The 16,895-nt window shown below is 39.1% G+C and overlaps 1 protein-coding gene across 1 annotated transcript in view; it reads right to left on the bottom strand.

Moving 5' to 3' along the window:
* The window catches only part of spega (striated muscle enriched protein kinase a), a gene marked incomplete at its 5' end in the record, with an annotated part of 56,000 nt that extends 39,281 nt beyond the window's left edge, over positions 1 to 16,719 (bottom strand). Inside the window, 6 exons of the mRNA XM_066688400.1 lie at positions 3,908 to 4,083; positions 4,547 to 4,635; positions 5,229 to 5,437; positions 11,113 to 11,295; positions 11,932 to 12,075; positions 14,982 to 16,719. Of these exons, the coding sequence (XP_066544497.1) occupies positions 3,908 to 4,083; positions 4,547 to 4,635; positions 5,229 to 5,437; positions 11,113 to 11,295; positions 11,932 to 12,075; positions 14,982 to 16,719 (2,539 nt within the window). The remainder of the gene's footprint in view (positions 1 to 3,907; positions 4,084 to 4,546; positions 4,636 to 5,228; positions 5,438 to 11,112; positions 11,296 to 11,931; positions 12,076 to 14,981) is intronic.
* Positions 16,720 to 16,895: the final 176 nt, after the last annotated feature.

Genomic DNA, 16,895 nt, shown 5'->3' with positions numbered 1-16,895 from the left:
ATATTGTTTATTAGTTTATTAATATTGTATTAGTTGTTTAATGCTCCCAACTACCTAGCTATCCATCTATCTACCTAGATAGATAGACAGATATATAAGAGTCTTCTTCACAGGAGTCTACAAAAATAAACTGAATTCTTATTTATTCTACAAAGCATGGGTCTTTCATTTTAAATATGGGTTCCAGTTCAGTTCAGTTTAAGCTAAGATATGTGATTTTCTCCTGAACACTAATGTGAATTTCCCTGTTAAAAACAGATGCTCTAGTTTAATTAAGTTGCCATTTCTCAAGAACATGCAAAATTGAGTCTATGCAGACAGATATGAGGAGATGATCACTGCATTTACTTATTATTAAACAATTGGTCAACTTGAATTAGGAGAATGCTCATGACTTTGTATTACCTCTGCACTAAGACCACCTTCTGTGTTCAGCTTAGTGCGTCCAGGTTTCAAATCTATACTCGGTTAGAACTCTAGTTCAGAGGAACATAAATTGATCATAATTACTAGCAGGTTCGGCACAGACAATTGACATTCTAATACTTCACATAGTTCCCTTTAATCCAGAGATCTCTAAAACTATTCCTGCAGTGGCAATGCATGAGGCCTACATCAAGCCAGTCACCCGAAGATTAATTTAGACGTACTCCGATTTATCATTCTAATTTCCATCTGCAGCACAATTCTCGCATGAAGCCTTCTTGTTTCGCAGTATTCGCTCTTTGCATCTTGCCGGCTAATTTAAATCACGCAACAGATGACTGCAAATGCACAAATGCTTGATGGCAGCTAATTCTGAGACCTGGCACAAAGCAGGGAATGCCTTAGATCAGCTTTCTGCAGATAGGTCAGATTGATTTTACAATCCAGACTTCAATACGCATTTGTGATGTGAGGGCAATGTATCTTCTGTCACCTTTTTACCTCATTTCCACACTATTCATTTGGTGGCAAGAGCAGAACAAATATAAAAAATAAAACTTTCAGGTGATCATTTATTGTCTCTATTTTCTAACAGATGTAAGGACAGGTGATCCATCATCCTCTGACGCAGGCTTTTTCCCCTTTACAGATTTCAAGAGACCCAGTTGTGAACCTGTCCACAATTTTTCAATCAAGCCCCACACAAACCGGAGATCAGTAGATTCAATCTTCATTGTGGTCCACAACATCTATGGCATATTCAGGTCTTTCTTTTGTTATTTGGATATAAAGGGATGATTAGCCATACAAGTATTTCACTACTTGGCTGAACACTATGAATGGGATGGTGCATTATGGGTTAGCCTTGCGTTGGCATCGACATTAACAAGTCATTTTACTATCCTGGTTGGAAGGTTCTAGATTATGACGTGAAGATCCAAGGTCTTGTTCTCCTAAGAAGGAAAGGGCCGAGGTTGTGGTTGAGGTTGTGTAGTCCTGGTATTGAGCAAAGCCTTTTGATTAGGAACCACATCGTGTTAACTGAATTTGTTGAAGTCTTATGTTTTATTTAAGTCGCTGTCCTGCAGTCTACAAAGCTACAGCTAGGAGAGTCTTCATGAAAAGGCATACAGCTATCTGTCCAGCTTAGTGTAAAATGTAACAGATAGAGAGAAACAGAGAGTGACAGATTGAGAGCCACCATAGGATGAGTTTCTCTGAATTCATGCCGTCTACATTATTTTACTCCGCCTGCGTACAGAAAACAGAAAACGCAGTCAGCAAGCTCAGTGTTAGTGCAGCACAGAGATACATCCATGCACAGTGGCGGATTGATAGACTGAACTACACAATAGCATTTCTCTCAAGAAAGGCCCTGATGGATAATGAAGAACACAGAGTTGAGTCCTCTCATATTTGGAAGAGAAAAAATAGCAAGCACAGAAGATTACAATGACAAATCGTCAAACTCCTTTTCTTTTAGATAAAATGTTTCCAGATATTAATAACAAAATATGATTATTATCATTATATAATAATATTACTTGATTAACATCTCAGAACTGTAGAGATTAATCTACGCTCTGTATAAAACATCAATATATCATCAAAGCCCTCCAACACATTTGGACAGATCTGTGGAAAACTCGGTTAAATATTTCAAAGCTATCTGCTCTTTGATATCTTTTGGTATTCAAGGGTGCTTTTATAAAGACAAGAGCACTTCATATTGTAGTAGTGTTGGCAACAGGGGGTTTAAATGGCACTCGGTGCACAAAGCCAGACGCATTCTCCCTGATGCTGCCAAGGTAATTTACTAGTATTGACATTACTTTACATTTCTAGGACTTCTTATTGAAATCTCGGTTGGACCACATATAATACACAAAGCAGATGTCTGTCTGTCTGCCATCGCTCTATATTTTAGCACCAGATTATCTGGAACCATGTTTCAGAAGGTCTGTGCCCTGGCAATTTTTTTTATTTTTATATATGAATATATACATATCAAATATCCGCCACTGTTTTAGACATGCACACACATAGCAGACAAGAAAATAAGCATAAGCCAAGATAAGAGCAGATGTTTTAGCAACTGTCAAGCTGATATGTAGATGCCTACATACAAGTATCACCTAGTAGCAGAATGGTTTTGACACAGTTACTCAGGCAAAAAGGTACAAAGACAATGAGCTTGTCTGATGGAGATTCACAATGCTCTATGGAGTCTACCCATAATATTAAATTATGTTAAGGTTGCAGTTAAATATTAATGTGCACTATTGGACAATGTGACAATCAGTGCATCCACATTTTATTAGCTATACTTTGCACAAGTCAGGCACATATAGGTTGCTCATTATAAAATGCAATGTATATAGGTACATACATTTATGTGTATTTTTATCAGAGCACCTCACAGATATGTCATTTATTACATTTTGTAAAATGTATGGATTAACAATTGTCAATGTGTGCAAATGTCTTGTACTTCTCTTGCATTCAATTACTTCAAAACTATAAACACAGCTGTTTGGGTCATTGTACTTATCTTATACTGAAATCAGACCAAACAGCATAATGGACTAAAACAATTATGTTTATCCACCACTTTCCCCTTTGTTTCAATGTGTTCCTTTGCTCTTAATGTTTTAAATTAAAGATATCTTGGGGCATATTAAAGTAATCAAATAAAATAATCAATCAATAATTTGCAAAAGCTTTAGGGTGCTCTAATATCTACTGTATAATTAACAGCTATTAATGTCTTCGCTGTTCCAATAACTAATACAAACTAATTGTACCACTATTACAATTCCATTTTATTTTATTACATTTGGTTATTCTTTATATGTCCATTGACTATACATCAATACATCAATTGTAATGCTATACAGGATGCAGATGTCAATTGCCATGCCTCATCAGAAAGCCATAAATTATTCTGGACACGTTCTGCAAGTACTTGCGCTGAAAATGTGGATTGCTTTACAAAGGGCAATGCTTTCGGCATGAAAAAGCATCTTGTTTGCTACTGTTAACTGAGAAATGAATTTCACTGGCAGTGTTGTGTCTGAACACATCAAGCTTTCATTTGGTATGCAACCTTGCAGCATCTGAGACAGCAAACACAGCAAATGCGTACAAAGTAGATGTACAATCATTATATTTAAAAAGTGATTGCTGAAAATAACTGTAGTGCTAGATAAATTATCATGTCTCTGTTTCAAGCCAGGCTTAGGCAAGAGTTTTGTGTAATGGCATTTCTCTTTAATTTTGGACTGCTCAAATCACCATTAAACTTGATTTAAAAATGTATTATTAAATACTGAATACTCTTTTGGTTGTAACCAGGTTTGTTCTATATATACATTAAAGATGACTGTTTATGTTTATCTTCAGCTAATCAAACAGAATATATATTTGTATGAAAAGATAAAAAAACACTGGATGTTCTGTAAAAGGAAATGTCTGCCCTTACCTTTGACTTCCAGTTTGCATTCACACTGCTTTGTTCCATATTCATTGATGGCTTTACAGGTGTAAACTCCAGCATCTGACTTTTCGGCTGCCATGATTTTCATTTCGAAGGTGCTGTTTTCAGTTTCACTCACACAGTGTCGGCTGCCAGTCTTTATTGTCACTCTATTTCTCAGCCTGGAGCAGAGAAACTTTTAATTAGAATATGAGTGTAAATAAAAAATAATAATTGCACTAGTCTTTTAACACAAGACTGAATTGGATGCTAGTCATACTTCAATGCTCTCAGTCTCCAAAAGAGGAGGCAATACAGTTAATTATAGAGGATCATAGAGGTTTGAAGCATTTATATAGGTGAAGCTACTGTAATCCGAATAAGAAAAATGAAACAATGTACAAAACTTGGTGTGTTAAATCGTAGCCCATGAAGGTCAAGTGAGCAGCTCAGTTTTTGCAGGTCAAAAATAAGTTGTCAATCAAGTTCTAGACTACTACAATGTCAGAGAGTCTGACCACATTGTTAATTATATTGGAGTTGCCACAATTATTTCCTACATTTCCTTCCTCTGCTACAACTTCACAGAGCAATTGTGCTCTCAGTCACGGTGGGTAAAAGTGAACACACTGACTGAAAACATACCAATAAATCAAAGGCTTGGGCTCCCCATGAATTCGGACAGACATGGTGACATCCTGCCCTTCTATTACTGTCTGGTCACTCAGATATACCTGTCAAATAGGAAGAGATGCTTGCTTACAACCAGGGTCCAATTGACAATTCTATCAATAAATCATCAAGAAACTTAAACTGCAAACAGAAGATTATAACACATTGCCACAGTTATAGCACATGTGTAAGTTGGTGCGAATTAAAGTCTCCTTTAACTATGCATTACATGACATTAACTTCATAAAACCCCTTTCCTTACAAATACAAGAGTAAAACAACAGATTATAACAAACAACAAAACTTAACTACAAGTTCATTCCATACTAGTGAATTCCCCTAAATATAAATAGTTTTGATCAACTTAGTTCTCAATGAAGTTACATACAAATGGAACTAACAATAGCTAAGTAAGTGCTCCACATCTCCCAGAAATGCTCAGATGGTTTCTGGCACAATGCAATTATCTCTTTTGATTGACATCAAATCACTGGTGGCTAGGCTTGGAGCTGTAATTCACTGCTGTATTTTAATGACTTTACACATTGAAATTCAAATGACTTTTTTGTGAGATCTTGTGACATCTGCCATGAAAAAAAAGTGGGAAAACGAGATGACTGAAGAAGGGCAGGCGCTCAATGGCGTGGTCTCTCACCTCGAAGGAAGGGGGTTCTTTGAAATGTGTCCCGATGATGCTCTTGGGCTCCGTGACCTCCGATATGCGCATGGTCTCGGGCCCGCGGAAAAACGGCACCCCAAACTCGAGCCCTTCTTCCAGCGGGCTGAGGTACTCCTCATCGGACGTGATGGGGCTGCTGATGTCCAGGGGCACGCTGAGAGTGGCTCGCTGTTCATGGACCGGCTCTGTTGAAGGATAAAGAAAGAGGCTTTAAACACTTTATTTCTGTCTTTTCCTTGTCTTCCAGTGAGTCTAATCTGGATGTCCTCACACTCACAACATTAATCAATTCAAACTAATTATTTGGATTAATAACTGGCCTTCACCTACAGGACTGTGCCATGCTTGACATGCCATTAAGGATCTGGTTGCTTTCAAACCCTCAGAAGAGACAAAGGTGGCAGATTGGAGCAATGGTGTCATACTGTACGCTAAAGACTAGGGGCTTAGGAAGCTGCCTATCAAGCGTGGATCTGACCTCCAATAAATGAGTTTCGTCAATGTAATTGTTCATGGGACAACATTCTGGATTAAAGCGGTTCCCGGGTGATTGGCACTCACAGACAGCTGGTGGGGACTTAGGAGTGGTTGGAACTGGTTACTGGCAAGAAAGACCAGAAGTAATTCCCTGCATCCCGATATCCCTGTTAGAAACACACTCTCTGGCTCTTCTCCTGGAGCTTTATGGCTCAATGTAAATAGTGCCAGAAAAGTTTTGCAGTCACTTCAGTACATACCTTGTAATGTAGGTACATCATTGTTTATCTTGTTTTTCAAGGAATACATACATATTTTGATGAAAATAGGTAACATTGGTAGATTTAATGAATATTAAGAACTAATGAAACCAAAATGATAATGAGGGAATGGCACGGAGTGCATTGTTATTATTATTATTTTGTTGTTGTTACTGTTGCTGTTTTGTCCAAAATGAGGTAGACAGATAAAGAGAAAGCCAGCAGCCAAAACAAATCTTTTAAAATATAACTGCAGATTCATTTTGCAGTGCTCTTATGTCTTAAGCTTTCAGTCTCTGCGAGGAACCAGGAGAATACAAACTTTTACAATGTTTTTAACGTAAACAAAAAAGTAATGGCTGATCAAAAAAGTTTGGATAATATTCAGTTTGCTGGCTGCACAGTTGGCATTTATTTTTCTCTTATCTATATATAACATCCTTTAACTCAAGATGGAGAGGGCCACATGGAATGCCCACAACTATGGGTCAAGGACTCATTATGTAAAGTCATTAAGTAAAGCGCTAATTCTGTCAACAAAGCTTCCCCACTATTGAAGCAATGCTTTAGGTTGTTTTTAGTATGTGAAGAAGGTGCCATGGTAAATTGATAAGTGCAAAGCTCAAGAGTGTTTAATTATTCTAATACATGCTTGTGTCGTTATTGTGAAAAAAACTAAAACATGACATTTAGTGTGATGATTTACTACTAAATTATAATACTAATATATAAAACTGTTTGCATTATTGTTATTAACGGCATCAGATGATCTCAGCACATAATCATAGGATAGAGATGAAGCTGTCTACATACTATACATATAAAAGGCTAAAAATCCAGACATTATTCTGGATTAAGTTTATCAGGACACGTACATACATTGCACTTATTTCAGCCTAGAAAAGGCAACTTCTTAAATGAACACAAATATATGCAGGTTTAATCAATGTACAACAGCAAAACAAAATACAAGTCCAAGGGAGATACAAATAAAACAAAAAGATAGCAGTTTAAATTAACATATATCTTTCAAATTGTGTTTGTCTAACTGGACAGCTGGAGTCAACAGTTTTCCTTTTCTGGACAAAGATTCAACACCCTTCTCATAACATTTAAAACAAAGCAACATGTTGACAGCTTTCCACTGGCAAAACCTAGCAGAAAACTTACCCAGCCTGAGACCTGTTTGCAAGGGGGAAGCGCAGTGGCGTATTCTGGGGGCCGGTTCCTGGGGCTGAACTGCTTGCCGAAGCACCGCAGCATTCGTGTTTACTTGTCAGTTCTAATATAAGCGCCCCTAGGGCTCCTGCTGGCAGTCTGCGGTATAGACTCTCTGTTACCCCCCTCCTCTTTCTCTCTCTCTCTCTCTTTCTCTCTCACACACACACTTCCTGTCTCACTCAGTCAATCTCCAGTTATTATGAAGGACACATTTACATTTACAATACAGTATTTTTGAATATTTAATTTAACTCCACACCTCCGCTCTTTTTGTGCCTTTCACCACCTCCTTCTCAATATTATTAAGACACACTTCCCCATGGCCTGGAGATAGCTTTGCTGACATATGCCATCTAAAACAATTGCAGATTCAAATGGGTCAGAAAGCAGCTTGACACCTCACTAAAGACAAAACCAACAACACACAGATAACAGGTGAAAGCTCATCAGCACATTATGAAGAGTTTAAGCCAGGACAGAAAAAAGTATCTATTTCTTGGCATTATGAGGCATTAACAATCTGTGGCTTTTGAGCATAAAAGCTGTCACAACAACTATCACCCCATGTTCCCTACTGAACTGACCACCTGCATTAGCAAGAAGCTTAGCTGTAATGTCTCAGGAATTAATTTCTTACACAGGATTGGGATTCTTAGCACAGTTTAAACTTGGCTGTATAAATAAATAAGGTATCTCTATATGCCAAGAATCATAATTTTCACAACATTATCAGAATACTTTTGGAATATATTTAAATACTACATCTATACTATGTAAAGGATGTTTAATTGGTTGAACATCCAAAATATTGTCAATTAAGTCTGGCATTCAAGAGGCGAGTAAGGCATCAGCTTTCAGTAATTTCAGTAATTACACACGATTCATTTTTGCCCTCCCTTCTTTGTCTACAGCACAAATAGTACATCCAGTGACTGTAAAAAGGATTAACAAACCCACACAGAGCTATAGGAACTTGGTGGCTGTTAGCAAGTGTGTATAGTAATTGCAGCCCAGTTAAATCTGTTACGTACAGCCATGTCTAAACGTCTGTGCCCTTGCTCTCATCTCACACGCAGAAATAAAACAGACTGCAATCATTACAGTGAACAAGGCCTGCTATAAATATACTGGGGCTCCTGTGCCCTAATAAGGCAAAGCATCCCTTTCCCCTTGGCTATCAACACAGGCCTACACTCGTCAAGAAAAATGCAAACAAAGAAACTGAACTTAACATTTGGACATTGAGTCCTAATACAGATAATGACAGGATCCATGTATGACACATTAAGATTCATTTTAGATTATTGGGGAGATGAAGCAGAAGGATTTTTTCATCACATTATTATATTTTCTTTGTAAATGTTCCCAATATGAGCCAAATAGTAACAACTATTAGAGTACAGTTTTCAGAGCGTGTCATATTTTTTAAGCGATTTGAAAACACGAAAAATCAGTACACTATACATGATGTCATCACACAAAGCTTTTCCTCTATTCTTTTTCTTTTTTCAACTTCCAAGTTCCTGTATGGTTAATTCCACAGGAGGAAATGTCCTTGAAGCAATTAATTTCCTAGGGGTCCAGAACTCTCTGATTCAAATGCCAGTCTATCCATTACGTCGGCTAATCAAAACTGCTGAAGCGGCTCATTTAGTCCAAATTAAATGTTTCAGCTTGAGTGTGAATTTCATCTGATTAGAATCCCTCTTTTGGATCGTGAACATGTTTGAAAGTCGATACAGTCTAAGTGTTCATTCTATATGTCTATCTTTCTAAGAGACTTGTTTCAACTTTTAGTATTTTTCTTCTAAATTCAGTTTGCAAATAAAGCAATTTGTGTAATTAAAGGAATTTGGAGACACAATAGGGCTGTTTTTTACCTTCTGCTCACCATGCTGAAGACAAACCATTATGTGCAAAACATAATACTCCAAACTCTAAGTGATTCAGTTTTGAAGAGAAGAATCATACATCTGGGCTATCATTTTGTAGTTAATATGGTAACTGCAGCACCAGAAAGATCTTAAAGAGATCTTTGTATTTTAATAGCAAGTCTTGACAACTAGCAATACTGAAAGCACATATCGCATAGCATTACATTAAATCCTTATTACGCATCATTTCCCACAAAAGCTACGATTTTTACCAGTGGAACCATTCCATCTGTTTACATTTGATAAGTTGCTGTACAAAATAATGTACTTAAAATTATTTCTTCCATAGTAAGGTCTTATTTTATAAGGTTTTTACATTTATTTTAAAAGTGTTTGAAATTTTGTGGGTCTTTGTTTTCTACCTAAAGACCATTGAATATTTTGTAATTATTATTATTATTATTATTATTATTATTATTATTATTATTATTATTATTATGAAATGTATCAGAAGGCCAACTTGCTGGCAACAATGTATAGGTAGAACAGCCCTTTGGTTACTATGGTAACTATCTGTAAAAGGACTCGCTGGAATACAGTGTCAGGTATCCTGTAGTTGGCTGGAGCATTTGAGAGAACGAAAGATAGAGGGGATAAAATGCAGAAAAAAAAATCTGAAGAGAGGCACCTTCCCATGGCCAAAGAAGGCTTTGCAAAGAAAAACAAAAGTCATTACATGTGGGACTGGGAAAGATAAGCCATTATCACTTTATATTTCTATTTTCACAGCTGTGAGAAGCCAAACAACACAGTATTCAGTGCACTGTTCACTGCACAGAATCTCTAAGTGAAGGGATTTTCTATAAACGGTTGTACAAATTCCCATGGAGTATGTAATTGTGATAGAGCCTGTTGAGCAGAGAGATGAAAAATAAGGTCCAGTGCAAATCAATTAGCTAATGAAAGACACTGTAGGTTTGTATTGTAAGATACTGTGATTGGACTAACTTTATGTGGACAAATGTAGAGGCAGATACATTAAGTATTGGGCTCCCAGTTTTCCTTAATATACTGTCACTTTAACACACATTTGCAACGTTGAATCATATATAAATATATAAAAACATTTATGTCAACACTATTGAGAATTGATCTGCTTTAGTTCAGATCTCTAGAAAAATGTAACGTAATCAGAACAACAACAACAAACAAAGCATGGCCAATATTTAGTTATCCTGCATGACCTTCATTAAAAGAAAGACACACCACCCCTTTCCCCGTTTTACAGTTTGCCATCTCGTTATGCTTGTAGCGTCCTGCTCTGTCATTGTTGGTTGATTCCTTTATTGAGAGTATATATTTTCTGCAGGGCTTTGTACCACAAATATGAATCACAGAGCTGGGTGGCATGAGGCAGCAGAGTAGTGCAGCTGTTGAGAGTGACGTATTTGCATATTTATTAATCATTCAAAATTACACTCCACAATACAAGACGTGTGAAAGCAAAAGGGATTGGCAGTTCCTGAGATCCGCTTCCTTTCCCAGCTGTATTTGTTCGCAGGTGATTTTTCTTATACACAATATCTAAATCAGCTGGTGAGGGTTTAATACTTCAGTGTATCCATTCATATCATTTAAATAACCCATCGTCCACATTTCTTCTGTATTTGCTTTGCATTTTTTGGAAATGTTTCCATGGGTAAACTTGATGCAATACTGAGGGATGAACATGTACTTTGTGTTATTATTTTGGATGGTCCGCCTTCAAAATCCAAACTATAATTGCAGACAATTGCGGAAAACAAGAGTTAAAGAGAAGGTCATGAATACCCAATGAACATGAATGTCAAATTATAGGAGATTTATAGGGATGATATACCTGACTTCTGGGGTAATGTCTGCCTGCAATGAAGGATTAAAGTCTAATCATCTCTGTATCATCTGAGGTGTCTTTGGTGCTCTGATGAGACATTCGGGTCTTTAATTCTGACATTATAGTTTAAGAATCCTGAGTTCTGGCACACTCACCTGATTTGACAGTGAGTTTGGCAGAGTTGGAAGCCTTGCCAATTTCATTGACAGCCGTGACACAGTATACCCCAGTATCGCTTGGTTTTGCCCATTTGATCAACAGTGTGTGTCTCTCGCCTTCCACTTTGACCAGGTGGGTTGCACTGCTCTTTATAACAAAATTGTCTCTCTTCCAGGTTGCTAAAGAAAAAAAGGAAAAAAAGCTTAACACAATATGGGTAATGAATCAATTTGTGCTCAATGAATCACTGGTTTTCAGCAAGCTGCTGGACTGCACACTTCAGCATAGAAAAATAAGATCTACCAAAGACATTTGCTGACTAACATCTGTTCTGATTTGTACCTTTTTCTTTACATTACATCAATTGTGGACTCAAACCAGGGTAAGCAACAAACTCTTAACTCTGTGTATGTGGGTTATTACAGTTATGTGTGGTTGCTATTACAAAATAACCAAGACTCAAACCTATAAATTGGATCATATACCTTTTAATTAAAGCAAAAAAGCACCATAGTCACTAATCTTTTACATATTGGAATATAAGTTTAAGGTAGTTTTAGTTTCAGATGCAAACTGTGGAAAGAATACGGTCATTACAAATATAGAGCAGAAAAACAAAGCAAATGGCTATCGACAATTCAACAGCTCTGATTTTATAATTTTATACAGAGTGTCCAGATAACTTACCCAAAAAGCAGAAGCTGGTGCTGTAATATATAAATAAAGACTGAAGGGATGACTCAAGTCTATATGTGTGATTAGCCCTAAATAGGGGAAATATTATGTAAAAGCAAAGCAGGGTGGAATTGACTTACCTTCTGGGAGGGGATTGCCAGCAATGATGCATTTCAACAGCACCTCACTTCCAGACAGGACCACCATGTCCTGCAGGGGGACTTCAAACACAGGGGGCTCCAGAGGGTCCTCCCCTGCAGACACGTAGGAGTCATCTGAAGACTCTGCCAGGCACAAGCAACAAATATTTGATTCAAACAAAATTGAATCTCTAGATGCAAAATGTGTGTCAAAATCCTTTGAGAGACTGAACTTCTAACAATGTCCTTACGAACAGGGATTTAAGTATACATACACACACACACATATATATATATATATATATATATATATATATATATATATATATATACAGCTCTATATATATATACACTCACCTAAAGGATTATTAGGAACACCATACTAATACTGTGTTTGACCCCCTTTCGCCTTCAGAACTGCCTTAATTCTACGTGGCATTGATTCAACAAGGTGCTGAAAGCATTCTTTAGAAATGTTGGCCCATATTGATAGGATAGCATCTTGCAGTTGATGGAGATTTGTGGGATGCACATCCAGGGCACGAAGCTCCCGTTCCACCACATCCCAAAGATGCTCTATTGGGTTGAGATCTGGTGACTGTGGGGGCCAGTTTAGTACAGTGAACTCATTGTCATGTTCAAGAAACCAATTTGAAATTATTCGACCTTTGTGACATGGTGCATTATCCTGCTGGAAGTAGCCATCAGAGGATGGGTACATGGTGGTCATAAAGGGATGGATATGGTCAGAAACAATGCTCAGGTAGGCCGCGGCATTTAAACGATGCCCAATTGGCACTAAGGGGCCTAAAGTGTGCCAAGAAAACATCCCCCACACCATTACACCACCACCACCAGCCTGCACAGTGGTAACAAGGCATGATGGATCCATGTTCTCATTCTGTTTACGCCAAATTCTGACTCTACCATCTGAATGTCTCAACAGAAATCGAGACTCATCAGACCAGGCAACATTTTTCCAGTCTTCAACTGTCCAATTTTGGTGAGCTTGTGCAAATTGTAGCCTCTTTTTCCTATTTGTAGTGGAGATGAGTGGTACCCGGTGGGGTCTTCTGCTGTTGTAGCCCATCCGCCTCAAGGTTGTACGTGTTGTGGCTTCACAAATGCTTTGCTGCATACCTCGGTTGTAACGAGTGGTTATTTCAGTCAAAGTTGCTCTTCTATCAGCTTGAATCAGTCGGTCCATTCTCCTCTGACCTCTAGCATCAACAAGGCATTTTCGCCCACAGGACTGCCGCATACTGATGTTTTTCCCTTTCCACACCATTCTTTGTAAAGCCTAGAAATGGTTGTGCGTGAAAATCCCAGTAACTGAGCAGATTGTGAAATACTCAGACCGGCCCGTCTGGCACCAACAACCATGCCACGCTCAAAATTGCTTAAATCACCTTTCTTTCCCATTCAGACATTCAGTTTGGAGTTCAGGAGATTGTCTTGACCAGGACCACACCCCTAAATGCATTGAAGCAACTGCCATGTGATTGGTTGATTAGATAATTGCATTAATGAGAAATTGAACAGGTGTTCCTAATAATCCTTTAGGTGAGTGTATATATATATATATATATATATAGCTCTGGAAAAAATAAGAGACCACTGCAAATTATTTTTAAATCAGCATCTCTACATGTATGGCAGCCATTCCATTCCAGTGTCTGTTGAATTCCAACACGGGCATACTTAATTCTACTGAATGAGGTACTGATTAGGTGATCACCTGAACCAAATCATATTTAATGAGGAAAAGTATAGAAACCACTGCTGTGGTCATCTCTATCTTCTTGCAATAGGACCAGCTGGATGGCAAAAACAGTGCTAGTAGTACCTCAAAAGTAATTGGAATCAAAAAATAGCTATTGGCCATGCCAAAAGACTTGCCCAGCATTGCCCAACACCTGGTCGTCTAATGGTTAGACGGAGACCTGGAGAGGCCTACAAGCCACAGTGTCTCACACCCACTGTGAAATTTGGTGCAGGATCGGTGATAATCTGGGGATGCTTCAGCAAGCCTGGAATCGGGCAGATTTGTCTTTGTGAAGGACGCATTAATCAAGCCACGTACAAGGTTGTCCTGGAAGAAAACTTGCTTCCTTCTGCTCTGACAATGTTCCCCAACTCTGAGGATTGTTTCTTAAGTAGGACAATGCTCCATGCCAGGTCAATCAAGGTGTGGATGGAGGACCACCAGATCAAGACCCTGTCATGGCCAGCCCAATCTCCAGACCTGAACCTCATTGAAAACCTCTGGAATGTGATCAAGAGGAAGATGGATGGTCACAAGCCATCAAAAAAACCAAGCTGCTTGAATTTTTGCGCCAGGAGGGGCATAAAGTCACCCAACATCAATGTGAAAGACTGGTGGAGAGCATGCCAAGACACATGAAAGCTGTGATTGAAAATCAGGGTTATTCAACCAAATATTGATTTCTGAACTCTTCCTAAGTTAAAACATTAGTATTGTGTTGTTTAAAAATGAATATGAACTTATTTTCTTTGCATTCTTCGAGGTCTGACAACACTGCATCTTTCTTGTTATTTTGACAATATTTGTATTTGGAATTTGGGAGAAATGTTGTCAGTAGGTTATAGAATAAAATGTTAATTTTACCGAAACACATACCTATAAATAGTAAAACCAGAGAAACTGATAATTTTGCAGTGATCTCCTAATTTTTGTCAGAGCTGTATATGATATAGTTAAAGACTGTATACCTAAATCACTGTTAGGGATAACAGTCTCACAGAAATGTAATATACAGAAAGGGATAATAATTACACATAAACATTTGCACACCAAGTATCACTGGAGCTTTAGATTGGAAGTTACTTCAGAGTTCCAATGTTAATTAAATAATGTTATGAACTTATAATTGCTAGAATATGCTTGCAATTACAAATAAAAATATATAGGCTATATATTTATTAAACAGAATTCCATCTAGCCAAACAAAAGAGCCCATCAAGATGACACATGAAGCGAGCCATTATTATATAATTTATTACATTTAAGGTTTATATGAAAAACTCACCTAGTTCAGGAGACATTGGACGAGGCCGCTGGCCCTTTCCTCTACTCCTTTGCATCTTCGCCTCTTTCCTGAAGGTGGTTTTCTTCTTCCTGTCAGCTTCCAGAACAACCTCAATCTCTTCAGGCTCCTCTGGCACAATGATCTGGGGGATAGCAGGTTTTGGGGCTAAACGCACTGGTGTCTCTTCTACCTCCATCTCCTCCTCCTCCTCCTCTGGAAAGGGGCTCGAAAGAGGAGAGGGGATGCGTGCATACCTGGCCACCTCTGATGAAACTGGGGCTGGGGCTTCATGGGAACGGGACATTTCTTTCTTTACCAGGGGGCTGGCAGGTTTCGGTTCTACTTTTTGTATCTGAGGCTGATATCTTGTTGTTGGTAACACCTCCAGTGGAAAGCTTGTGGGCGACGGCTGATCTTCAGCTTTTTGTTGCGTTTCCACTGGCAAAGAGCCATCATTAATTTCTCTGGATGAGCCGATAACTTTCCTTTCTCTTGGTGAAAGCCGATCAGGAACCTCAGATAGCGGCATGGGTTCTAGTGTATCTACTTCTTCCCGGGATCTGTTCACAGTTGCACAGCTCCTGACTAAAGGTTTCCTAACACTTAACTGTTGCTGTGGGAGCTGTTGCTCGAATTGCTGTCTTTGCTGATACTGTTGTTTATATTGATGTTGTAGATGTTGATGTTGCTGCTGTTGTTTTTGTTGTTGTTGTTGTTGATGTTGCTGTTGTTGTTTTTGTTGTTGTTGTTGCTGCTGTTGTCTTTGTTGTTGTTGTTGTTGATGTTCCTGCTGTTGTTTTTGTTGTTGTTGCTGTTGCTGCTGTTGTTGTTTTTGTTTTTGTTGTTGTTGCATTTGCTGCTGCTGCTGCTGTTGTTGCTGATGGATTCGTTCCCTGTCTTGCAATTTCTGAAGAACCTGAGGAGGAATGGGCTCCAGCTTTTTCAGCGTTTGCCTCCCACTTCGGTGAGCGAGTTGTTCTGTTGAAAAGGATTTTCCGAGATTAGGCTTGCCCACCACCTTTTTAATGCGCTGGAGCTCCTCGGTGAACTTGTTCTCAATGTCCTGAATCTTGTGGGTGTAGCGAGGCCGATCTTCAAAAGAGGAAGCCTTCTGCTTGAACATGGACCTCCTTTGGACTGCATCAGCTCTCAGCGCCTCTCGCAGGTCCTCTCTTGAGCTTTCTCTGGAGATTCCTGTCCGGCTCTTCTCATCATCTGACTGTTCAAAGGATCGTGCCCGATTGAAACCCGCCCAGGAACGTCCAGAGATGGATCCCTCTGGCTGGTCGATACTTCTCCTCCTCTCCTCAAAGTAGCGAACTTTTTCAAAGATCTTGGAGCTAGCCCGTGCTAACTTAGGTGATGGACGGAGTGTCAAGTCCTTCCTGGAATATTCACTCAGTGGGGTTTGAGGACGGGAATCCTGGGTGCTGGTTTGAGAGAGGGCTGAGGATTTAGGCTGCTTGATTTTCTCCTCAAATTCTCCTGGCACTGTGTCTTGGTAGTCAAAAGGGATCACTACTTTCTTGCGGGGGGTAAGGGGGGTGGCAGGGGCAGACCCAGATCGGGTAGGTTGGGGTGTGGATGTGGGACGCTGGCCAATTTTGGGAGAGGGAGGTGGGAGAACTTGGGGACGGGAAGAGGGGTATCTGAGGGACCCAAGGTCCCGTCTCTGCTCCAGCTCAGCGGCCTGGCAGCCATAGTCTTCCCTCAAAACGTCTTCAGATAGGGTCCTGAAAGAAGGTGATTAAGGGAAATGTTCTGTTAGAGTAAAGGTCTGGGAGGTGGTGGAGCCCAGCTGTTAGGAAGAGGACAGGAAGCCAGAGTGGCCTTTGGTTGCTTGGGGCTGAGAAAGGAGATGAGCCTCTAATTCAGGGATGTGTAGAGAGCAGGCCAGTCAAGATTTGTACCCAA

The sequence above is a fragment of the Amia ocellicauda genome, chromosome 16 (genome assembly GCF_036373705.1).
Source record: "Amia ocellicauda isolate fAmiCal2 chromosome 16, fAmiCal2.hap1, whole genome shotgun sequence".
Classification (NCBI taxonomy): domain Eukaryota; kingdom Metazoa; phylum Chordata; class Actinopteri; order Amiiformes; family Amiidae; genus Amia; species Amia ocellicauda.
The sequence above is the reverse complement of the archived record's forward strand: the minus strand, read 5'-3'. Positions and strand labels throughout refer to the sequence as shown.